Source organism: Notamacropus eugenii, chromosome 2 (genome assembly GCF_028372415.1).
Source record: "Notamacropus eugenii isolate mMacEug1 chromosome 2, mMacEug1.pri_v2, whole genome shotgun sequence".
NCBI lineage: Eukaryota > Metazoa > Chordata > Mammalia > Diprotodontia > Macropodidae > Notamacropus > Notamacropus eugenii.
This window is the reverse complement of record NC_092873.1, coordinates 314932773-314959384: the sequence shown is the minus strand read 5'-3', so window position 1 is coordinate 314959384 and position 26612 is coordinate 314932773. Positions and strand designations below refer to the sequence as shown.

General features: G+C 37.8%; 1 protein-coding gene across 1 annotated transcript in view; it reads left to right on the top strand.

Moving 5' to 3' along the window:
- Positions 1-26612, top strand: part of DNAH9 (dynein axonemal heavy chain 9) — a 459447-nt gene that overhangs the window by 153555 nt on the left and 279280 nt on the right. The window contains exons 27-30 of the mRNA XM_072645065.1: positions 2547-2703; positions 6121-6225; positions 15667-15824; positions 18395-18533. Coding sequence (XP_072501166.1) covers positions 2547-2703; positions 6121-6225; positions 15667-15824; positions 18395-18533 — 559 coding nt within the window. The remainder of the gene's footprint in view (positions 1-2546; positions 2704-6120; positions 6226-15666; positions 15825-18394; positions 18534-26612) is intronic.

Sequence of the window (26612 nt, the reverse complement as noted above, 5' to 3'; positions counted from 1 at the left end):
TAGCTTGTGCCACCCTGGTGTGAGAGTGTGGTGGGCATCAAGAGAGGAAGTGCTGAATGAGTGTTTTAGGGGTTAGGAATTATCAGTGTTCTCTGTTTTCAATTCATTGAGTTTTTACCTATTATTGATTCTTGGTCTCCTAGACTCTGGGGCAGCTGAAACTACTTTTCTCTCATGTATAATTTCTGCTTTAGTCTGAGTGGCTTATAAGGATCAGAGAAAATGTCTGGCTCTACATTTTGCAAGTCAGTTGAACTGGAAGTGACTTCGGCTATTTTCCAAGACTATTACCTAGAAAGATGGGTTGTCCAGTCTTCCAACCATTTGACTTGGAATGCTTTTTTATTAGTCTGCTAACCTATGTGTTCATGCACATGAGGATTCCTTAACAAAATTTCATCACTTTATTGAAGATCTTGACAACAAATTCAATCTAATACTGTTACTTGATGCATATCAGAGCTTTCTGAGCTGAACCCACAGCTAGACAATAGTCTTCCTCTAGCTAAATCAAGAGATGTGCTGGTTCTCAATTATTGTCAAGTCCAATATCTTTTTAAGTAGTTTTTTTTTTCTTTCACATTCTCAACTTTGATCATACTTAATCCTGGTAGCTGTTATATACAGAAAAATATTTCTCCCACTATACCTTAGCCACTGTAGAAACTCTCTAGTTGGGTAGGCCTTTGAATATCAGGTGAAATCTTCAGTCACTGCTAGGATGCAGATTATATTCTTAATATCTTCTTCCAGAAATAGAATCACAAATTACACAGAGTATAAAAGTTTGCTAGTACTTATATTTTTGCAGGAGGCAGCATGAACTGGCACTACTTTCGTTTGATAACATCAGACACAAGTCTTACATTTCTTATAGATATCTGCTACTACTAGGGGCCAGGAAAATCTGTTTCTTACTATCTCAAATGAACTTTCTTTACCAAAGTATCCAGTCATCAATAGTACTTACATGGTGCTATCATAGTCATAGAGTGAACTATGTACCATTTGTGAGATTATGGTGTGGTATAGAAAGAACTGTATTACATACCTGCAATTTCTTCTACTCCATCAAGAGTAAAGTATCCTCTAGGGAATTTAGTTTGAGTCTCCAAATAGCCTACCTTTACTTCTTAGCTTGTATCACTTCATGTACCTTTTTATCCTGCAGTTGCTCCCACTGCCAGTCCTTGAAGTACAGTTACGGCAAAGTGTATTGGTTCAATGTAACAAAGTTTATAAACAAGGATAGTATGTTGGTGGAAGTCCCAGATTCTCAGATAACCTTGTGACAAAGGTCCATCTCCTTGAATATCACAAATTGTCTTCATTCTTATGGAGTCACCTTAGCTTCAGAGTCACATGGTCTGTGAGACAGAAGATTTGCATACCCTTTAATGCACAGTGAACTTTTAGTTAACTAAGATTGCTACCTATCTTGGATAGGCAGTATGTCCAACTTAATACTGGTCAAAATGCTAGTCAGGAGATACTTTTCAGTCATACTTGATTTTGAGCTCCCTGCATAGTCTCAGAGACAAGCCCTTCAAAACAAAGAACTCTAATTTGTATAGGAACACAGGATCTATCACAAACTATGACTCATGGAGGTCAGTCTATGTTGTTCTTTCATTTTCAGGGATATCTGACTGATTCACATGTTGTAGAACAGGTTAGATAAACTCAATGACTTAATCTAGGGAACAGTAATCATCTGATCAGCCTTGAAACCTTTAATTTGCTGCATGCAGTAACCCTTTCCTCTTGCTGTGTGACATCACTTTCTGTCACACTTTTTCTCTACTCTCCAGCCTAATGCCAGACAGTCCTTTGAAGGGGTGAAAATCAGCTTATGGAGTGAAGGGTTTTACATATAAAAAGAACTTTCTAACAATTACCATCATCAATGAAATGGGCTATGTTGTATGGTAGTGAGCTTCCTATCACTGGATATGCTAGCTGACTCTCTCAAGGGCTTCCTTCTTGGATGCAAGGTTAGGCAAGATGACTTCCAAAGTCCACCCAACTCCGAGTTTATGAATCTAACATACAAAATCAGATTTATCTCTAGTTAGGTTTTGCCTGGTGTCTGAAGAGAATGTTCTTTCTTTTGTAAGCAGGTTATTTTATGTTATTTTTTGCCATAATTGCTGTTGTTTTCAAATAAAATCAATCAGCTTCCTTTATACCATGAGAATATTTTACTATTGATCTGGTAAGTCCATTTTTAGCTTGGGCCAACTGTAAGTAAAAATCCTGCTTTTGGAAAGATGAGAATCAGACTTGGTACCAAGTCTCTTCCATCACCAATCATTTAAAACAAGTCATGGGAGGGCAGGCAAATGCAATTACTCTTTCCAAAGTTGGTGTTTTGGTTTACAGAGAAATCTTCTAGAATCACTGAAATTCCCTATTTGTAAACAGCATTAACAAGCTGTTTCCCCAAAACACAGCAGTGTCAACAAAGCTCCTCTGATTTCCTACCCTGACCCCATCCTTTGCACCTCATATTCATTTTGACTCTGAGCTTCCTTGCTTCTTGGCAGATGTTATATTACTCTTACACAGTCTCTGCATTTGACCATGAGTGGGGCTCCAGCAGGACCTGCAGGCACTGGCAAAACTGAGACTACCAAGGACCTGGGTCGAGCATTGGGTATCATGGTGTATGTGTTTAACTGCTCTGAGCAAATGGACTACAAGGTACAAGGTCTTATTTTCCTGTTAGAGGAGAAAACTGATTGAATAACCAATAGATAATTAGATGTTTTTCCCCTTCCCCTACAGTATATGCACCCTCGGTTGGGGGCAGGGAGCTAATATGTCCTTTCATGCCCATTTCTTAGAAACCTTTTATAGGCCTTCATAAGTATCAAGCTTTAAAAAAATCTCCTATTTAATCTTCTCTAATATGAGAAAGGTGCATGGTATTGTAAAATGAGCATTGGACTGAGGATTAGGGCACTTGATTTTAATCCTGTCTCTGCCACTAACTGTGGAGAAGTTATATGATCTCCCTCACATTCAGTTTCCTCATCCATAATATAGCACAGTTTGACTGTGTCATCTCTAAAATCCTTCCATGTCCAAGATTCCATGTTCTGGAATCTAGAATCCCTAAAACTAACCCTTAACTGGCCTTAATAGGTCAATGTAAAAATGCAGTTAAAAACTCCTTATTCATAGACACATTGCTATAATCACATCACTGAGCCTCCCGTAAAGTATAAAATTATTTAGTTCTGCAAGGTACCTGATGTCAGGTTAACTCAGCATAGAGTATGATGATCACAATGGACAAGAAAAAGGCCTAGATCACTCAACTTAAAAAAGCAAAGGATGGAGCCCATATATTTTGACTGTTTCCAAGGAATTCCATTTATGCAGTTATAAAAACTTAGTAAAGAGGGAAATAATGAATTTTCAAAGATTAATATTTCTATTATATATAATGTACCATGAATATCATAAAATATTTTATTTAAAATTAAATCCAGAATAAGTTCTGTTGGTAGTTTTGTTATATGGAAAGCACTTTATCTCTAAGTGTAACATCATCTTTAAAGGACTGACCTTTTAGATAATGGAGAGGGTTGCATTATCCAGTGACCTTTGATAAAGAGTATTTGATATTCCTGGTATTGTCTTCCATAGAGAATAATTTGAACTGAAAATTTAGACTAAAAATGTCTATTCTACTCCATTAAATGGCATCCTAATCTGGTGACTTTTATTGATTAACATAGCAAAAAGTTTGTTGTTCTTTTTTCTCCATTGCCACAATCTAGAAGAAAGTAGACTTCAAAAGAAATGTATGAATTAGTTTGTTCAACAATATTTATTGAATGTTAAGTGTGAATATTTTTCCAGATTTTCTAAGTCTCTGCCCCTGAAAAGTTTTATAGTCTAATAGGGAATATGACATACACAAATATTGTGATAATGCAATCTAAAGTAAAAAAGATAGAGAGACAGGGTGCTGTGGGAATGTAGAGGCAGGAGAACTTGCTTCCTACTGGAATATATATATATAAATATATATATATTTTATTTGTATATATATGAATATATATATTTATATATATATACCATATATATATGGTAAAATATAGTCTGAACCATGTAGAATGAGTAGGATTTTGACAGAAAGCAGCATGAGGCTAAGAGCATGCTCTAGGAAGAGTAAAGGCAACGAAGTGGGGAAGGTGGTTGGAGATTAACATCTGATATGCTCTGACCCAGCTGGTTTTCTTACTCTTCACAAAAAGCATGTTCTTTCCAAGCCTTTGTTCATGTTTATACTTATCAAGGGAACCATTAATAATTTTTAGAAAAGTCAGTGGCATGATTAAAATTAATCCTGAGTAAGATTAACTTGGCAATAAGCTATATTAAAAAAAAAAACAGGAAAGAGATTAGAGTCAGCATTTTTTTAATTGGTCTAGTGGTGGATAGGTAGGTTGCGTTGGAAGGGAGAGGGGATTGAGGAAGGAGAAGACTGGAGGTAAGGCAACCCAGTTAGGAGATTGAGTTCAGATCCCAAACTAAAGCTATGGCAGTTGGAATGAGAAAGGAGGAGCTACTCTGTCTATACTGCAACAACTTTTTTTACTGCTTTGCCCCTTTCCAACCTCTACCACTACCTACTCCCATTTATTATACGTACCACATCAGAATAATTATAATGTAATACCGAATTCATGATGTGATACACTCAAAGACTAATGGCTACCTATTGTTAATAGAAGTATGTCCAACTTGCCAGCTTGTCTTTCAAGGTGTTCTACAGTGCATTCTACCTCTCTACTTAGTTTCCAATACACCATTGCACACATGCTGGTCTTCTCACTCTTCCCTAAAAATGCATTGGTTTTTCTTCCAAGCCTTTGCACATGTTTCTCCTCCCTTCTAAGATATCCTTCCCCAGTCTTATCATTTTATCTAAATCCTACTCATCCTTTTTAGTCTAGCTTAGTTAACTCCTCTGTCCCACAGCTATCCTTCCCTTCTCTACATTCCTATAGCACTATTGTCATATCACTCATTTGGCCATTTAAGTCTTGAATTATTCCTCAGCCATGTATTATATATCTATTTTATCCCCACTTCATCTCATATAGTGTCCAGTAGAATACTTTCAATACCTAGCAGATGCTGGATTAATAATAATGAGATAAATGAATAACATCCCATCTATTATTCACAGATTTTTACAGTCTGGTCCCTGAACTAACCAGTAGATGATCATATGAATAGCTGTTAGTAACCTATCCCTATGTCCAGTGTACTGTTCTTCTGGAGACAAAAAACCTGGGTTCCACCTCTACTTCTGACATTTGCTGTTTACCTTGTGGGTTTGACTTCATTTATCTTTGCTGAGCTTCAGCTACCTCAGCTGTACACTGCCAGACTTAGGCCAGATGTCCTCAAAGTCCTTTCTATCTCTAAAGCTATGATCTCATTTAGAATTTGGAGAAACTTAGAATCAAATTGTAAAACTATTAGAGCTGTAAGGGACTTCATAGCTTGTCTAGACTAATTCACCAATTTTACCAATGAAGAAACTTAAGTCCGTGGAGAACTAATTTCTTTGTTTAAGTGCACTTTGTGTTTTTGATTTTCTCCTCCTTTATCTCTATTTCACTTAAGTTCATGAAGATTGGCCTTAGTTGCTCTGCACATTCTGTATCACTCCATACACTTACTTCATATTGTCCCCACCTCTTCATTTCTCCAAAGTACAGAGTCTGTGCAAATGTTTAAAAATGCAAGTCAGACTTTTTCCTCAGACTGTGACATGAGGTTAAATGGAAGAAATTTTGTCTGAGCCACAGAGGAATCATCTTTTGTTTATTTTGGGGAATTTCTGAAGCTACAAAACCAACAATAATTCTGTACTGGTGACATTTTAAGAGATTTTGATAAAAAGGTTTTGTTTGATCCTGTGACTGAAGTGTTGCCATTCTATAACCATCACAATGCAACACATCTGAAATTTTGCTACAGGTTCTTGACCAACAGTTTACATAATAACAAAAGAGTTCATGAATAATAGGAATTATCCATTTATTAAAACAAATAATTCAATTGATAATTTAATCTTTTTACATTTCATTACAGTCTTGTGGCAATATCTACAAAGGCCTTTCTCAGACTGGTGCCTGGGGCTGTTTTGATGAATTTAACAGAATTTCTGTGGAGGTCCTTTCTGTGGTGGCAGTACAGGTATGGAATCAGAAACTGGGAAGTCTCATCTTTTGTTCCAAAATCTTTAGCCTTTTCCCAATACAGACTTCAATTTCATGTCCTTTCTTTATCTTAACAGCCATGTTACTCTTCAATTTAATTGCACAAGTATTTGTTAAGTGTGTATTATGTGCAAAACACTGTATTAGACCATGCTGGTAGATACAAAAATGAAGTAATCCCTGGTTTCAAGGAACTTGTATGCTGGTGGGAATATGAAATTTGTATAAAGATAAGTAAATGCTTGGAAGAGAGAGCTAATAACTTAGATAATGAGGAAAGATTTCTCAAAGGAGGTGGTATGTGAGCTGGAAATTTCCAGCAGAATCAATGGGTAGGAAGAGCTTGTGTAAAGTCAAAAAGGCAGAAGATGAAATGTTTTGGAGGAAGACGAGCAAGTAGGTCCATTTGGATGAAATAGAATGAAGAAAAGGAAGTCATGTGAAATTAATCCTGAAAGACAGACTAGATCTAGATGATGAAGGCTTTAAAAAATATCAAACTTTTAATGTCTGTATTTTATCCCAGAAACTGTTGGGAGCCACTGAAGCTTCTTGAGCCAGGAATGTGACATGCTCAGACCTGTACTTTAAGAATATCAGTTTGGAAGCTAAATGGAAGATTGGCTAGGGAACAATTAGGCAGCTATTGCAAGTGTCTAGGTAAGGTGATGTGGGATGTAAGCATGTCATGTCTCCTTATCCTTCCTTACTATAATTCATTTATTTGACATCTATATGGCATTTTGCAATTTAAGATCCATTGTCTTCATGACAAGTCAATAAGGTGCATAATGGAGCCTCTGTTTTAGAAGTGAGAAAATTGTAGTATACAGAGATTTGTTAACTAACCAACAGTCATAGGGCTAATAAAGATCACACCACTAATAAGGATTTAACCTAGGTTTCCTAACTTCATCTTCAAAAAGCATTTATTAAGCACATTCTGTGTGCAGAAGATTATGCTTGGGGCTAAAGGAGTTATGAAGGTTAAGTAAATCATAGTCTTTGTCCTCAAGGAGTTCATAATCTGGTAGATTACAACTCATACACAAATAATTATAATGGAAAATTCATTTCAGTTCAACAGACATGTCTTCTTAAAATGTTATGTTGATGGTTTTTGGTTTTTACCAAGAATGTTCTCTGGGACCATTATTGTTTTTTCTGTATGTTATGATAGACATGGTGTATATTGTGATTTTGATTCTGTTCAACGTACATTTATAAAGCAGATAGTGTTTATAGAGAACACACATCAAGGCTATAGGGGAGACACAAAGTTTAGATCAGATGCAGTCACTGCCTTCATAGAGTTTATAATCTGACAGAGGATAGACACACACACACAGACACGCAGGCATGCAACCCTTAGAATACAAAGTAATTTGTGATAAATACTTCTGGGATGTGTCCTATGTATGGTTTAGGAAAAAGTGTCTTTAATGTCTGGGATAAAGGCTAGAGAAGAATTACAAAAGGCAACAGAGTAGTAGTAGAGGTGGCATTAGAATCAGACCTTAAAGGACTAACTGAATTTCTATAGTCTTAATGAAAAGCAATAGGGTACAATGGAAAATGTATTGTGCTTAACATCAGGAAATTTAGGTTTAAATCCATTTCTGTCGCCTAACAGTCATGTCACCTTAGACAAATTGTTAATTGACTAACTGTGCCTCCGTTTCCTTATAATTACCTAGTTTACAGCTCTGTTTTGAAAATGAAAAGAAATAATACCAATATTTCACATTTATATAGGACTTTAAGATTTTCAATGTGTTGTCTTTACACAATTCCTATGAAGTAGATGGTATAAATAAGTGGCAGCTATGTGGGACAGTGTATAGACTTTTAGACTTGATATCAGGAAGAATTGTGTTCAGATCCAGTCTCGGTCACTAGCTATGTGATTCTAGGCAAATCACTTAATCTCTGTGCTTCCATTGCCCCATCTCATCTGTAAAATGGGGATATTAAAAGCACCCATTTTCCCAAAATTGTTGTGAGGATAAAATGAGATAATATTTATAAGGAACTTTTTAAACCTTAAAGTGCTATAGAAATCCTACAAGTATCATTATTATCATGATCCATGTTTGGAAGATGAGGAAATGGGTATTTTCAGTATTAAATAACTTGCCTGTGATCACAAAGGTACTTAAGGCTCTAAAGTAGGATTTTAATTTGGGTCTTCCCCCCCCCCCCCCATCCATTACACTACACAGCCTTTCTAATAAGGTATATCAAATGTTTTTAGCCTTAAAATGCTATCAAAATGTCAGTTATTAGAATTATGATGAGGTATTAAAGTAAGATATGTCCTTTTCAAAGAATTATCTCAGTGTCATACTTTCCACAACCCAGGTTGTGAATCTACAATTCAAAGGAGACTATGCCACTACAAAGTTAAACATTTACAAGTGAATTGGTGCTTCTGTAAAAGGCTTTTGACAGTCTCCCAAATTCACTCTTGGAAGCTGAACAGCTCTCCAGTAAAATAGATTAAATCTAGCATACTTAGTTTGGTTTAAAGTTAGATACTAAGATTATAAAATTGGTGGAGGATTCAAAAAAATTTTAATGAATAATTTACTTTCAGCCACACGTGCCATTATTCTGGTGCATGGGCTTATATGGAGCACAGGAAGACTTGCAAATTCCAACAATTTGCAGTAATAGTATTTTTTTACATTTCTAATATGACTACCCTCTCATCTGTAGTTTTTCTCTTTTATCCTATTGAAAATATACTGCATTAAATAACTTCCTCATTTCTATATTCAATTAACAAGCATTTATTAATTTTCTACTATACACAGCTTACTGTGGATACAAAGACAAACTAAAACAACTTTTGCTGTCAATGAATATACTCTTGGGTAAAACAAGAGCGTGTATAACTAATAACATATATGCAAAATAAATGCAAGAAAAGGTTATGGAAGGAAGCAATAACAGCTGGGAAAATTATATGAAAAGATTCGTGTAGGAAATGGGACAACCTGTGCTAGCCTAAGCTTCTTTATAAATAGACATTCCATTTAGACTAAGAGCTTTTTGAGCTTAGAAGCCCAAGTGCTTAATATTACTACATTCTGTAGTTTGTGTGCCCAGAAATTGATCTAATTGAGCTTTGAAGGAAACAAAGGATTCTAAAGGGTGGAGATGAGAAAGGAATACATTTCAGATATGAGAGACAACCCATGCAAAGATATAGAGAGAAATAACAATAATGATAACTATCATTTATATAGTGTTCTATAAATTATTTTATAAATATTACTTCATTTCTATATTCACAACAACCCTGGGGAGGTAGACGCTATAATGATCTCCATTTTACAGATGAGGAAAGTGAAACAGAGAGAGGGTAAATGACTTGCCCAGGGCCACATAACTAGCAAGTGTCAGAGACAGGATTTAAACTCAGGACTTTCTGACTGTGTGCCATAGCATGCCCCCCCCCCCCCCTTACTCAAATTGACTGCTCAGAGGTGTCTCAAAGTAAAAACTGAAAATCCCCTTTATGCAGAGTGGCAATTTATATAGACCCTGATGTGGAAATCCCCCTCCCACCGCTGACCATTATTCTCATTGTCTGAGAAGCATGGTCTTACATTCTAGGCGTGAAATCTAACCAATCCCTTTTGGAACTTGGTTCAAATTTCCCACTCCCCAAACATTACAAAGCCCGTGAAAATACATGTCGTCATATGCAAATTAGGCATTGAAAACATATGCAAATGAAGCATTGACACTCATGCAAACTGGGCATTGAGAACTTATGCAAATCAGGCAGACCAGAGTGAGGACTGCAGACTTTGTGGGCATATGCAAATTAGGTATTGAGGAGTTAGTGAATCGTAGCCAATCCTAATGCACTGTATAGCCTTATATGGAAATCATCTAACCCTGCAGGAATCAAAACCTGGGCCTAAGGTGTCTTCTACTCTAGGGAGGTGTCTCATACCCCTGAGGAGTCTTCACTAAATCTGTCCCCATTCATGACTCTATACCCATTGCTCTGTTCACTGCACCACATAAAAATAGCAAGTATTGTAGGTAGATTGGCTGGAATATGGAGTGCATGAGGGGAAGTATTTTATAATAAATTTTGTAAAGGAATGACAGAAGGAAGGACAGAAAAAATGTTTGCATTTTATTCCAGAGGCACAGGAGTTTTCTGAGCAAGACAGGGCTTCCGGTTAAAAATGTCCAATAGGTACCTGGTGATACAGAGCTAAAGAGGGAGTCTATGGCTGAATCAATCTGTAGATCTTTGGGTAAAGATGATATCTGACCCCATGGAAGCTAATGAGATAAGCAAAAGAGAAGGTATCCAGAGGGACAGAGATGAAGATCCAGGAAAGACCTCTGAGTTACACTTTGAGAGTGAGACATGGACGTTGATTCAACATAAGAGACTGACAAAAAGCGACCAGACAGAGAGGAAGAGAAGCAGGGGGATCAATGTTACACAAACACAGAGAGGAGAGAATATATAGGAGGAATGAATAATAAATAGCTACAAGTGCTGCAAAGAAGTCAAAAAGGATGATGACTGAAAAAGGTCACTGTATTTCACAAATTAAGAGATCAGAGGAGCTTGGGTTGAGTGATAAGAATCAGAATCCAGGTTGCAAAGTGTCCAAGTGAGTGAGAGAGGAGGAAGAGGAAGCAATGGATTCATATTCTTTTATTTCTTGCAAGCCCTCCTCAGCTTTCTCCTTCTTTCCTAACTTCTTGCCTTCAAGAGTACCCAACTTGTTTCAGTGACAGTTGCCAACAGGGTCACTCAGCTCTCTGTCTGGCTAAGAAGTGGACACTCATTCTCACTTCAATCCAATTAAAATAAACAACTTTTATTAATATTTGGTATATCAAAAGCTATCCAAGGCATTATGGAGGATATAAAAGTAGAAGACATAGCCCCTACCATTGAAGATAATAAAAATAATTATAACTCATATTTATATGGTGCTTTACCTTTAAAAAGCAATTTCCTTATAGTAACATGAATATACTTCAACACTTAGAAGATGACAATAACAACTCACATTTATGTAACACTTTGTGCTTTATAGCAGCCCTATGGGTACAGGTAATTTTACAGAGAAGGAAACTGAAACTCAAGGATATTAGGATTCTTGCTCAATGTAACACAGCTAATAAGTATAATGTCAAAATATTGTGTGGGATGGCTCAGGTCCCTACATAAATCAATTACTCAGAGGCCTCTCAAAGTGATGACAGAAAAGAGATTTATTCAATTCTCGAGAATCTGGACAATCCTACAGCAGTTCACCTGGAGTAGGAAAGCCGAAGACAAAGAAAAGGCAGTGATTTATACAGACTCTAACGCAAGTCCCTCCCCCCCCCCCCCCACTGACCATTATTCTCATTAGCTGAGAATATGATCTTACATTCTAGACATGAAATCTAACCAATCCCTTTTGAAATGAAGACATTGAAGAATTAGGTAAACTTTATCCAATCATTGAGACCCTAATGTACTACACAGTTTTATATCCTTATATGGAATTATTCTGTTCTAAAAATACAGTAACCTTGAGCCTCTCAGTCTTACCTCACCCCTGGGAGAATAACTACAATCTGAGAAGTCTTCACTAAACCTATCCCACTCAATATGAACCCAGGACTCCTGATTCTGAGCTCAGCTCTTTCTGCTATGCATGCTACCTTATAGTCACTTGAAAAGATCATGAGTAAATGATGAAGCAACTAGACAACAGAGAAAGGGAATAGCCAATCAAATATGTGATACAGAAATTATCTGATGGAAACACTCTAAATTGTTATAGAAATCAGATGATGGAAAACCTCTTTGCGGAATAAGGTCAGTCAGGCAGAAGGTGGACACTGAGCTGAGTCTTGAAGGAAGCAAAGAGTTGTTATGGAAGAGATAGGCCTGATAAAGCAGGGATCAGAGAAGAGTACCAGTCAGGTAGTTTGTATCCTGCTAGGATTTGTATCCCTGCCTGACTAGTTTGGTCTTGGCTTGTCACTGTATCTTCTCAGCTTGGGCACTTTTCCCTGATTTTAACCGGGTTCTAACAGATGTTATAAGTGGATGCCCCAACACCCAAAACCCATGTGGAAAGATGAACACTGATAGAAAATATGTTTATTTAAAAACTTTATCAACTGCTAAGTATTCTTTAAGTCAACATTGTCTTCTTTTCCTTTTTCTTCCTCTTCTCTTTGTTTCCCTCTAGTCTATACTAACTTTCCTCCTTTAAAAAAAAAATATGTTGGGAACAAAGGAGAGCTCTAGAAAATATGCTCTAAGAAAATTTGAGGAGAAAACTCACACATCTGGAGGGATGTGAGAAGGCTGATTGTCTGAACGAAGTTTTGAATTGAAATATTCCAAAAGGTGGGGGTAAAAGAAAGTTCATTTTAGGGAATTCACAGATGTGGGAAATGTCACATATTGCTAAAATAGAATGCAGAGAGGAAAGTAATGTGAAACAATTATAAAAAGACAGATGGGAATGAGATTGTGAACGCCAGCCTAAGAAGTTAGTCTTGTATCTATAAACAATAGAAACCTCTGATGATTTTTGAGCAGGGGAATTATATCATCATACCCGTGAATTAGAGAGAGTATTTTATTATTCATATGATGGAATAGAAAGTAGAGAGCCTAAAAACAAGGTAACCAGTTAGCAGACTACCATAATAGTCCAAGATAAAGATAAAAAGGGATTCAACTAGGATGGCAGCTGGAGTAGAGAAGAGGGGACATATATGAGGGAGATGTTTTGGAAGAATAATAAATAAGTCTGTAATAAGTAAGAGATACAATAAATAAGAGAACTGATTGGATTTGAGGTATGAGGAAGAAACAAAGAGTCAAAAGATCAGATATAGAAACACTTGGAGGTGGGGGAGATTTAGGAAAGGAAACAGACCAATCAATAAACATTTATTAAGTACCTACTATGGCCCAAGCACCTTGCTAAATGCTGGGGATAAAACAGAAGCAAAAGATAGCCCCTGCTTCAAGTAACTTACAGTCTAAAGGAGGAGACAACATGGAGACAAATATATACAGAGTAAGCTACATATAAGAAATATGAAATAACAGAGGGAAAGCACTGGAACTCAGGGATTGGGGAAGGCTTCCTGTAGAAGGCAGGATTTTAGTTGAAACATAAATAAGTCTAAATGGTGTAGTGTATAGAGCACTGGACCTTGAGTCAGGAAGACCTGATTTCAAATTCAGCCTCAAAAACTTATTCTATGTGTAACCCTGGGCAAGTCACTTAACCCTGTTTGCCTCAGTTTCTTCATCTGTAAAATGAGCTGGAGAGGGAAATGACAAACCCCTCCAGATATTTTTGCCAGGAAAAACATAAAAGGAGCCACAAAGAGTCAGACGTAACTGAAAAGACTGAATAAAATCTCTCAAATATACTCCCTTCTTTCCTCTGACAGTGCCACCACTCTAGCACAGACCCTTATCACTTTATGCTTTGATTATTGCAGTAGCCTGCTTGTAGGTTAACCTGCCTTGAATCTCTCCTCACTCCAATTCAACCTCCAGGGTTAAATGATTTGCCCAGTGTCACATAACTAGTAAGTGTCTTTGAACTCATAGTCTTCTTTGACAACTTCCTTGACTATGCTCAGTACTGTATCCACTGTGCCAACTAGCTGCCCCCTGAGAGATGTTACATGAAACTGCAAGTCTCATATAAAACTTGCTATTTCTTTTAAATCCATAAAAAGGTTATAGTGTAAATTTCCGTTTTTTGCTTCCCCCTAGAGATGATAACATTTCCACAAATTTTAAAATAATACTTCTATCACTTTCTCAAAGGTTTAAAACTCCCAAAAATTGTACTCTCTAAGCAATGAGGAAAATATCTGTAAGCCTTAAATACCAAGTTGTACCTGGCAGTGTCCTCACCTATACCTGAGCAGCATCACAGTTTAGCTTCTTGTATACCCAAACCACATGCTTGCCCCCTAGGTCTTAACAAGATGCTCACAGCACTTAGTACTTTCTCCCAGCTCCCTAGCTCACATGCCATTGAATCACTTATTTAATTTTTGGACTCAGATGCTCTTGTGGTAATGAAGAAAATTTAGGCAAATAATCTGTTGTTTTATGTAATCTATAATTATGTACACCTCTATTAAGTGCTAACATTTATGAGTTAATTGCACTTTCAGACTTGCTCTGATTCTTCATAAAGCATCTCCTATAGAATTTTACACAGAAATACAGATATCTTTTCTCCTCTACAGGTACATTTTTGCTGACTGCTTTGTTTTGCAGATCCTTTGTAGCAGAAGGGAATGCTGAGTCAGGCTGCATATCAGAAAGGATAGTTGACATTTACCTCAACTCTCAGTTTCAGAGCAATTTGTAAACTTTAAATATACTTCCTAGCAAGACAAGTGCTATACATATTTTATAGTTGGGAGCCTAAATAAAAAAGCAGGAAATTGACTGGCAGCCTACGTAATGGCACATACCTGTATTCCTCCTTGCTAGAGAGGTGGGTGGATTGCTTGAGTTCATGAATTCTAAACTGCAGTAGGACTAAAGCTGATTGTGTCACCACATCAAGTTTGACACTAATATGGTGAATTCCTGGGAGCAGAATGGTCCCCAGCCTGTCCAAAGAGAGGTGAATGCTGGTTCGGGTCAGAAAAAGAGTTTCTGTGTAGGTTGGTATTTAGGATCAGACTTTTGAGTGTCTGGTGTATTTCCAGGGAAGGAAGGAAGGAAGGAAGGAAGGAAGGAAGGAAGGAAGGAAGGAAGGAAGGAAGGAAGGAAGGAAGGAAGGAAGGAAGGAAGGAAGGAAGGAAGGAAGGAAGGAAGGAAGGAAGGAAGGAAAGAAGGAAGGACTTAGGTGGTAGCCATATAGAATTAACCCAGGATTCAGAAAGAAGCATATAAGGTCTACCCAAATGGAATAGGTTGTTACACTACATTTGTCACACACAGAACCACTGATTTAGAGCTAGAAAGGCCTTAGACATTATCTGGTTCAATTCCCTAATTTTAGAGGTGACAAAATTGAGACCCAGAGAGATTAAGTAAACTGCCCCAGGTCATCTAGGTAATAAATAACACCACTGAGATTTAAAGCCATATCCTTACTTCACTTTAAATCTAGAATTTTTTTTTTTTACTACATAATGCTACAACTCACACTAAATATATAGATGAGTGCATGCATACGTGCATGTATACATATGTGCATGTATATATGTATGTATTGAAGGTGTTGGGGCACATTTTTCTGGGTCAATCAAATTCTGAAGTCTGAGAGAAAATAATCATAATGGAAGGGACACATTCTACTGACAGAATGGTAACTGATCCATCCTGACTACAGTAATCCATTGCATTGATTATAAAATGTTGATTTTTTTCCACCAGGTAAAAAGTATCCAAGATGCAATCAGGGATAAGAAAGTGTATTTCAACTTCCTTGGGGAGGAGATTAGACTGAATCCCTCAGTGGGAATCTTCATCACTATGAACCCAGGCTATGCTGGCCGTACCGAACTTCCAGAGAACCTCAAGGCTCTCTTCAGGTACAGTTTGTAATTTTTGAGGGGGCAGCTACATTTTATAGTAAATATAAGTTCTGACTATCTTTGAGGAGAAGCATGTATGATACACTATCATGATTATATTAGTATCTTACTTCAGCCTCTGCTTCAAATGTTCGATGGTTTCTCAGCTGCCTCAAACACTGCGCTACTTGCCCTGATACAAGAGCCACTGCAATGTAGTTCCAGCTGACCTTTTCAGTCTTATTTCCTACTATTCTGCTTCAGTACCTTTCATTCCATTTATATTGTATCATTTGTCCTTCCCTGAATACAACCTATTGTCTCATCTCCACATCTCGATCTAGAATGTTTTTTCTTGCCACTTGTTCCACAGGTTCAATTCCTGCCAATCCTTCAAATTCCACTTCGTGATGTCTTCTCCGATTATTCCACTAAGAAGAAATCTTTCATCCCGTTTAAATATCATAGCACTTTCTACCTCTTTTATTCCACTGTTGCTATTCTATATTGTTTCATAGTTATTTGTACTTATATATTATACGTATATCTTATACTTATACCTTGACCCCTAAAAGTTAAACTCCTGGAGTACCGGAACTTTATGATATTCTCCTACCTTTTACACAGAACCCTAGTCTTTAATGTGTGTTAGCCACCAAAGCTATAGAAATGAAGATTTGAAGGATATTAAATAGCTTTAATATAATTTTAAAATGATAAAAGCTGTAATGTGAAATGCAAAGGTTAGCATAGCCTGAGTGATTCTAATATAGAGAGATGACTTTTAGCTGTAGAAGTCAGTGATGGTATATGAAGGAAGTACTATCTCATTTGAGTCCTAAAAAGTGGGAGGATGTCAAGTTAGAAAAAGAGAAAGAGCACAGATCTGTTCCAGGATTGGAGAACAATGTGCACAAAATCACAGAAGTGGAAAAGGGAGAACACAGTCAAGAAATTGCAAGCTGCCCAGTTGTTGTGGTGGTTTGGTTTTTAGATTATGGAGAATCCAAAGTACAATAGTGTGAAATAAGGCTGGAATAGTAGGCTGGAGCTAGTTTATAGAGAGCCTTGAGTATCAGGAAAAGACCTGGTGTAAGTGAGCACTTAGTAAATATTTCTTAAAAAGAAATAAGACCTAGCACTCAGAGCTAATAAACATTTAACTCTGGTTTCTTGAAGGCTCAGCAGAGTAAGAACACAAATAAGAAAAACTAAGTAGAAATTTAGGGGAAAAAATAAGTTCTGAGAAGTCCATCAGTGGTTCTCTAAGTCCATCAACTTAGAGAGCTGCCTAAAACATTAGGTTTGATGAGTTGTTGGGAGTCACATAATCAGTATGTCAAGTCATCCTGGCTCTGAGGTCAGGTCTTTCTCTCCAGCTTCATACTGTGTCTCTAAAATAAGCATGTTAGTATATTAAAAGTACTGTACTGGGAATCAGAAGATCTAGTTTCTAGTCCCCATTCTGCCACTAACTAGTTGCATGAATTTGAATATCATTTCACTTTTGTGACACTGTTTTATTTCTAAAATAAGGAGATTGGATTAGGTCAGGAGTACCTAACAATTTGTTCATGAACAACCAGTCAACAGCATGTACTGACATGGTCAATTGTGCAGCCACAGCAACTAATCATGTTCTTGTTTTGGTGTTCTCCTGGAATGTGAAAGGAGAAAAAAGTTAGGTCTTTGTCTTAATGGTATTTCAAGTGTTCATGGGCTAGACTAGAGGGAGGATCCGTGGATAGATTGTTGGTATTCGTCTCCTCCTCCCAAACCTCCCACCCAAAGCCATCTTTGGCAGGGAAGCCAAAAATGACAACAGATGATAACATGTACTGATCTCTGTTTCCCATGGTCAACAGACAGAATAGATAGAAATTACTTATCAATTTATTTACCACCATCAAGAGCTTTCTCTAGAAAGGTATAAATGAAACTTTGTATGTACTATATAACACTGGTGGTAGATTAGAGGTATACAGAGAAATGAAATGGACTTCCAAAGATGAGAAGCGATGAGAGGGATACTGTTTAATACCTCAGAATTCCATTGTGTAACAAATTTGTTACATAGAACCAGATGTAGTAAAATGCAATTATATTCATTAAAAGCATGATTTTACCTACAGTCTATTATAGGATTCAAAGTCAGCTTTAATTAGACCTCAGATTCTTTGTATCCAGAGAAAAAAGAAATTGAGTTCTTTTATGTAGTTAATAGGGAACATGGCCAACTACATTTCTAGTCATTTCCCTTTGTAAAAAGGTCAAAAAAGGAATAGTTCTTGAGTATCATTCATATGGTGCCTACCATGCATAAGGAATTCAGAAAATGAAAGGTTTGGACAACTTGTTCCAATAAATTGTCATAGACAATTATGACTGAAAGTAAGAAGGATATATAAAGAATCTTCTATTATTCAAATATTCAGAGAGAAAGAGATACTATCCCTTCCAGTTACTGCACCCTGCTTTATCACAAAATTATTCTTTATAACTAACCTCAACTCTTCCTGTTACAATTTAAGACATTTTGTCTTGTTTTAACTCTAAAACTGGCTCATTTCCTCTCTGTATGTACTTAGGCCTTGTGCTATGGTGGTACCAGATTTTGAGATGATCTGTGAAATCATGCTAGTGGCTGAAGGATTCATTGAGGCACGCTTATTGGCCAAAAAGTTCATTACCTTATACCAGCTTTGCAAAGAGCTCCTCTCCAAACAGGTAAGTTCCCTAATAAGCAGGTTACAAAAAAGACTTTTTGGTAATAACACCACCTACCTCTGCAGTTACTATAGTCCCATAACCTTTTATTTTTTTATTTTATTTATTTTTCCCCATGTACTTGTAAAAACGATTTTTAACACTCGTTTTTAAAACTTTGAGTTCCAAATTCTCTCCCTCCCTCCTTCTACATCTCCCCTCATTGAGAAGGCAAAGCATTTCAAAATAGGTTATACATGTGTAGTCATGCAAAGCAAATCTATAATAGTCATAGAAAAAAATGTAGACAAAAATTTCTCAGGAAAAATAAAGTAAAAAAGTATGTTTCAATATGTATTCAGACACCATCAGTTCTTTTTCTGGGGATGGAGAACATTTTTCATCATAAATCCTTCAGAGTTTTCTTGGATCATTGTATTGCTCAGAATATCTGTCATTCATAGCTGATCATCTAACAATATTTCTGTTACTTTGTGTACAGTACATTTCACTTTGCATCAGCCCATGCAAATCTTCCCAGGTTTTTCTGAGAACATTCTACTCATTATTTCTTAGAATCTATTAGTATTTCATCATAATTACATGCCACAGTTTGTTCAGCCATTCCTCAAGTGATCAGTATCCCCTCAATTTCTAATTCTTTACCCCTAGAAAAGAGCTGCTATAAATATTTTTGTCCATCTGGGTCATTTTCCTTTTTGTTTTTTAATCTCTTTGGGGGTACAGACGACTATACTAGTAGTATTGCTAAATCAAAGGTTATGCATGGTTTTATAGCCCTTTGAGCATAGTTCCAAATTGTTCTACAAAATGCTTAAATCAGTTCACCAACAATGCATTAAAGTCTCGTTTTTCCCACCTCCCCTCCAACATTTGTCATTTACCTTTTCTGTTCTATTAACCAGTCTAATAGATATTTACATTTCTTCAGTGAATAATGAGTTAGAATATTTTTTTCATATGGCTATAGATAGCTTTGATTACTTCATCTGAAAACTGATCATATCTTTTGATCATTCATCAGTTGGAGAATGGCTCTTATTTTTATAAATTTGACTCAGTTCTCTATATGTTTGAGAAATGAGGCCTTTATCAGAGAAACTTGCTTCAAAATTTCTTTTCACAGTAACTATAGCTAACAGTATTTCCCTCCATCTTTGTCCCCTCTGCCCACTTATTCTATTCTCTCTCTTCTTTCACACTGTCCCTTCTCAAAAGTTTTTTGCTTCTGATTACTCCTTCCCCCAATCTGCCCTCCCTTCCATCACCACCACTCCCCTTCTCTTATTCCCTTCTCTTCCTACTTTCCCATAAGGTAAGATAAATTTCTATACCTAATTGCCTGTGTATGTCAATCCTTCTTTGTGCCAGTTCTGATGATGGTAAGGTTCTCTCACTCCCTCTTACCTCCCCCTTCTTCTCCTCTACTGTAAAATTCTTTTCTTGCCTCTTTTATATGATGTAATTTACTCCATTTTACGTCTTCCTTTCTTTTTCTCTCAGTACATTCCTCTCTCACCCCTTCATGGTATTTTTTAGCATTTATCATTGTTTCATATTCAGTTCCCACATATACCTTCTGTCTTCTTCTAACTAACATAATAATGAGAAAGTTCTTTTGAGTTATAAATATCATCTTCCCATGTAGGAATGTAAAGCAGTTTAACCTTATTAGGTCCCTTCTGATTTCCCTTTCTTATTAACCTTTCTATACTTCCCTTGAGTCTCATATTTCAAAGTCAGATTTTTTATTCAACTCTGGCCTCTTCATCAAGGATTTTTGGAAGTCCTCTATCTCATTGAACATCCATTTTTCCCCCTGAAGGATTATATTCAGTTTTGCTGGGAAGGTGAATCTTGGTTATACCTAGCTGCTTTGCTCTCTGGAATATCATACTCCAAGCTCTCTGATTCTTTAATATAGAAGCTGCTAAATATTGTCTTATACTGGCTGTGTCTTACATTACTTGAATTGCTTCTTTGTGGCTGATTGCAATATTTTCTCCTTGACCTGGAGATTCTGAAATTTGTCTATAATATTCCTGGGAGTTTTCATTTGGGGATCTCTTTCAGGAGGTGATCAATGGATTCTTTCAATTTCTATTTTACCTTCTGGTTCTAGAATATCAGGACAGTTTTCCTTGATAATTTCTTGAAAGATGATGTCTAGGTTCTTGCTTTTATCATGGATTTCTGGTATCCCAATAATTTTTAAATGATCTCTCCTGGATCAGTTTTCCAGGTCAGTTGTTTTTCCAATGAGATGTTTCACATTGTCTTCTTTTTTTCATTATTTTGGTTTTGTTTTGTTTCTTGAATTCTCTTAAAGCCTTTAGCTTCCATTTGCTCCATTCTAATTTTTAAGAAATTATTTTCTTCAGTAAGTTTTTGAAGCACTTTCAGTTAGCTTCTTTTCCATTTGAGCAATTCTGCTTTTTAAGACATTCTTCCGGAAGTCTAGGGGGCGGAGCCAAGATGGCAGAGTAGAAAGACGCACATACACATAGCTCCGAACCCACAACCCATAGAACGGCTACAGGGAAGTAACTCATGGCGAATTCTGCATCCAGAGGCCACGGAATATTGGAACGAGGGAGATTTCTGTTCCAGAGAGACCTGCAAACCTCTCACAAAAGGTCCTTTGTGCCACGGACTGGTCTCCGGGACTGGGAGCTGAGTGCAGCCCTGCCGCGGCTGGGCACCGAGGGGAAAAGATCCGAGCGGGCTTCAGGGACGGGATCTCCAGCAGCCACGCGGGTCCCTCCACCCACAGAGGGACCTGCAAACCTCTCGCAAAAGGTCCGTCGCACTGCAGACGCGGAGCCCAGCCCAGACCTGCCACAGCCGCGGCACCGAGAGGTACAGATCCGAGCAGGCTTCAGGGACGGGATCTTCAGCGGCCGCACAAGTCCCTCTACCCACAGGTGACAGGGGTCGGTGAGAGAGTCTCTTTGGCGGGTCGAGAGGGGAGTGGGGTGCCCCCATAACTCAGGCCCCCCCGGAAGGTAGAAGCTGAGGGGCGGTGGCAGACCAGGGCTCCCCAACCAGGCAGGAGCCTGGATCCATTGTGGAAGGTCTGTGCATAAACCCCCTGAGGGAACTGAGCCTGAGAGGTGGCCCTGCCCCAACCTCAGCATCTGAACTTAATCTCATACTGAATAGCAGCCCTGCCCCCACCAAAAGCCCTAAGGCTGGAAGCAGCATTTGAATCTCAGACCCCAAACACTGGCTGGGAGGATCAGGAGGCGAGGTGGGTGTGAGGAGAATATTCAGAGGTCAAGTCACTGGCTGGGAAAATGCCCAGAAAAGGGAAAAGAAATAAGACTATTGAAGGCTACTTTCTTGGTGAAGAGGCATTTCCTCCCTTCCTTTCTGATGAGGAAGAACAACGCTTACCATCAGGAAAAGACACAGAAATCAAGGCTTCTGTGTCCCAGCCCACCCAATAGCCTCAGGCCATGGAAGAGCTCAAAAAGAATTTTGAAAATCAAGTTAGGGAGGTGGAGGAAAAGCTGGGAAGAGAAATGAGAGACACGAAGTCAAAGCATGAACAGCAGATCAGCTCCCTGCTAAAGGAGACCCAAAAAAATGTTGAAGAAAATAACACCTTGAAAACTAGCCTAACTCAATTGGCAAAAGAGGTTCAAAAAGCCAATGAGGAGAAGAATGCTTTCAAAAGCAGAATTAGCCAAATGGAAAAGGAGATTCAAAAGCTTACTGAAGAAAACAGTTCTTTCAAAATTAGAATGGCACAGATGGAGGCTAAGGACTTTATGAGAAAGCAAGAAATCACAGAACAAAGCGAGAAGAATGGAAAAATGGAAGATAATGTGAAATATCTCACTGGAAAAACAACTGACCTGGAAAATAGATCCAGGAGAGACAATTTAAAAATTATGGGACTACCTGAAAGCCATGATCAAAAGAAGAGCCTAGACATCATCTTTCATGAAATTATCAAGGAAAACTGCCCTGAGATTCTAGAATCAGAGGGCAAAATAAATATTCAAGGAATCCACAGAACACCGCCTGAAAGAGATCCAAAAAGAGAAACTCCTAGGAACATTGTGGCCAAATTCCAGAGTTCCCAGGTCAAGGAGAAAATATTGCAAGCAGCTAGAAAGAAACAATTCAAGTATTGTGGAAATAACAATCAGGATAACACAAGATCTAGCAGCTTCTACATTAAGGGATCGAAGGGCATGGAATAGGATATTCCAGAAGTCAAAGGAACTAGGACTAAAACCAAGAATCGCCTACCCAGCAAAACTGAGTATAATACTTCAGGGGAAAAATTGGTCTTTCAATGAAATAGAGGATTTTCAAGCATTCTTGATGAAAAGACCAGAGCTGAAAAGAAAATTTGACTTTCAAATACAAGAAGGAAGAGAAGCATGAAAAGGTGAACAGCAAAGAGAAGTCATAAGGGACTTACTAAAGTTGAACTGTTTACATTCCTACATGGAAAGACAATATTTGTAACTCTTGAAACATTTCAGTATCTGGGTACTGGGGTGGGATTACACACACACATACATAGAGACAGAGTGCACAGAGTGAATTGAAGAGGATGGGATCATATCTTAAAAAAAAAATGAAATCAAGCAGTGAGAGAGAAATATATTGGGAGGAGAAAGGGAGAAATTGAATGGGGCAAATTATCTCTCATAAAAGAGGCAAGCAAAAGACTCATTAGTGGAGGGATAAAGAGGGGAGGTGAGAGAAAAACATGAAGTCTACTCTCATCACATTCCACTAAAGGAAAGAATAAAATGCACACTCATTTTGGTAGGAAAACCTATCTCACAATACAGGAAAGTGGGGGATAAGGGGACAAGCAGTGTGGGGGGGATGATAGAAGGGAGGGTATGGGGAGGAGAGTGCAATTCGAGGTTGACACTCATGGGGAGGGATAGGATCAAAAGAGAGTAAAAGTAATGGGGGACAGGATAGGATGGAGGGAAATATAGTTAGTCCTATACAACACAACTATTGTGGAAGTCATTCACAAAACTACACAGATTTGGCCTATATTGAATTGCTTGCCTTCCAAAGGGAAGGGGTGGAGAGGGAGGGAGCTAAAGAAGTTGGAACTCAAAGTGTTAGGATCAACTGTCGAGTAATGTTCTTGCCACTAGGAAATAAGAAATACAGGTAAAGGGGTATAGAAAGCTATCTGGCCCTACAGGACAAAAGAGAAGACGGAGACAAGGGCAGAGAGGGATGATAGAAGAGAGAGCAGATTGGCCATAGGGGCAATTAGAATGCTTGGTGTTTGGGGGGGGGGGGGATAAAAGGGGAGAAAATTTGTAACCCAAAATTTTGTGAAAATGAATGTTAAAAGTTAAATAAATAAATTTAAAAAAAAAAAGACATTCTTCCCATTGATTTTTTGGACCTCTTTTACCATTTGGCCTAGTCTATTTTTTAAGGTGTTATTTTCTTCAGTATTTTTTGTGTTTCCTTTACCAAACTGTTGACTCATTTTTCATGATGTTTTTGCACCACTCTCAATTTCTCTTCCCAGTTTTTCTTCTACCTCTCTTACTTGATTTTCAAAATTCTTTTTGAGTTCTTTCAAGGTTTGAGACCAGTTCTTATTTTTCTTGAAGGTTTTGGATGTAGAAGTTTTGACTTTGATGTCTTCTTCTGAGTTTGTGTTTTAATCTTCCTTGTCACCATAGTAACTTTTTATAATCAGAGGGTTTTTTTTTCATTTTTTGCTCATTTTCTCAGCCTATTACTTAACTTTTAACTTTTTGTTATGGTAATGTCAGGTGGAGAATGAGCTGTCCCAAGCTTCAAGGGTTTTCTGCTGCTGTTTTCAGAAATACTTCTAGGGACCTTAGAAAAAATTAAAGAAACCTTATAGAAGTTTTCAGTTCTTCAAGGTGGTATGATCTAAGGAGAGGTGTTTACTCCTCTCTTGGCCTGTGCTCTGATCTGTGGGTGACCACAAGTACTCTTTTCTGCCCTGAAGTTGTAAGAACAGTCCTGCTCCAATGCTCCCACAAGCTCTACTACATTAATGCTCCTCTTCACTGCCTTGCAGCACTGCGACTCATATTGAAGCATGGGCAGAGTAAAAGTCCTGTCTAAGTGCTGGCAACAAGATCCCTGTAATCTCCTTCTGACAAGTTGTTCTACCCCTTACTATCTGTGGGCTGAGAGGTTTGGAAGTAGCTACTGCCACTCCCAAGACCTGCTCCTGGTCTTCTGGGGTTGGGCTATTTGGTGCAGCCTGTGTTGGATTATGCTCCACTGTCCCCTGGGTGCCACACACCTTTCCTGATCACCTTCTAAGTTATCTTTGGCATCTGTGGGTTGAGAGGTCTGGAAACTGCCACTGCTGCCACTCTCACCTTGAGACCTGCTCCAGGTTTGCTGGGTCCTGGCATGTGCTTGTGTAGCCTGTGTTAGACTGTGTTACCTTCTTACCTTGGTGCACCTCCTGCCACCCTTCCAAGTTTCTAAGGCTGGAAATTTGTTTCACTCTGTCTTTTTGTGGGTTTTGCTGTTCCAGAACTTACTTAGACTCATTTTTAAAGGTATTCGGAGGTGTTTGGGGGAAAGCTCAGGTGAGTCCCTGCCTTTCTCCATACCCTTTTAAAACATAGTCCTTACTCCCCTATCTATTATGTGTTTTTCTTTTGAAAGAATTTACTTTTTCATTTCTTATATTCCAACCATGGAATTTTTATAGCTATAAATTTTTATAGCCGTAAAATTATCTTTACCTCCTTATTTTATGGTCTGAGAGGAATCATATATAAAGGTGTCTGTGATCCAACCAATTTATTTCTCACATGTGACTACATTTCCTGTTTCTCTGCCTTTGTAGACCCTGTCTCCCATTCCTAGAATATATTTCTACCTTGCCTCCATCTTATAGAATCTCTCTTTTCCTTACAAACCCAGCTCACCATCATTCCGTATAAAATCTTTCCTGGTTTCCCAATTCTAGTGACCATAATCACTAAATTTTAACTATTTTGTATTATTTATATTTGGTTTAAATTTATTCTTTGTATATGTAACACAATATAATACAGTATGTGTGTGTATTTGTTGTCCTCCCTGATAGGATGTGAGTTCCTCACAAGTAGAGATTGTTTCATTCTTTATATTTGTATCCCAAGTAGCTTCCATCGTGCTTGACACTCAGTATTGTGATAAATACTGCTGATTGATTCATGTCCAAAACCCACCCTTCTTCTGAGCTTCCCAATTTCTGTTGATGGCACAAAAATTCTTCCATTTACTCAGCTTCGCTATCTTGACAGTATCTTCAACTTGTCACACTCTCAACCCACATATCCAGTAAGCTGCCAAATCTTGTCATTTACACCCCCGTAACATTTCTCACATTTGTCTTGTTCTCTCTTTAGTCATTCATATAAGCACCAGGCTAGTTCAGACATTCATCTCCTCTTGCTTGGACAATTGCAGAGATCCCCAAATAGGTCTTACTGCCTCAGTTCTCTCCCTACTCAAGTCCATGCTCCACATACCTGCCAAAGTGATTTTCCTAAGGCACACATCTAATGTGTCAAGCCATTATTCAGTAAATTATAATGACTTCCTATCACCTCGAGAATCAAATCAAAACTCTCTTTTTTGTTTTTTAAAGCCTGTCACAACTTGGCCCAGTGTATTCTTTCTTGCTTTATTATGCATTAGTCCTCCTACTGGATATGGGAAATGCATTTATATAGTGCCTACTATGGGCATTATGCAATATGAAGTACTCATTATATTATTAAAAGGTCTTTACTATTTTAAGCTAGGGAAAAGATGTACATTTATATAATGCCCACTATGGGCCAAGCACTGTGCTAAGCACTTTATAAATACTTCATTTTTATAAAGTGTTTATTATTTTAAGTGAACTATCTGATCCTCACAATAAACCTACAAGGTAGGGTGCTATTATCACCCTCATTTTGCAGATGAGGAAAGTGAAGCAGACAGAAGTTAAATGACCTGCCCAGGGTTACATAGATGGATCTAAGGCCAGATTTGAAATCAGGTCTTCCTGACTCCAGGCCTAACTTCCAACTGTTCTATCTACTGCACTGC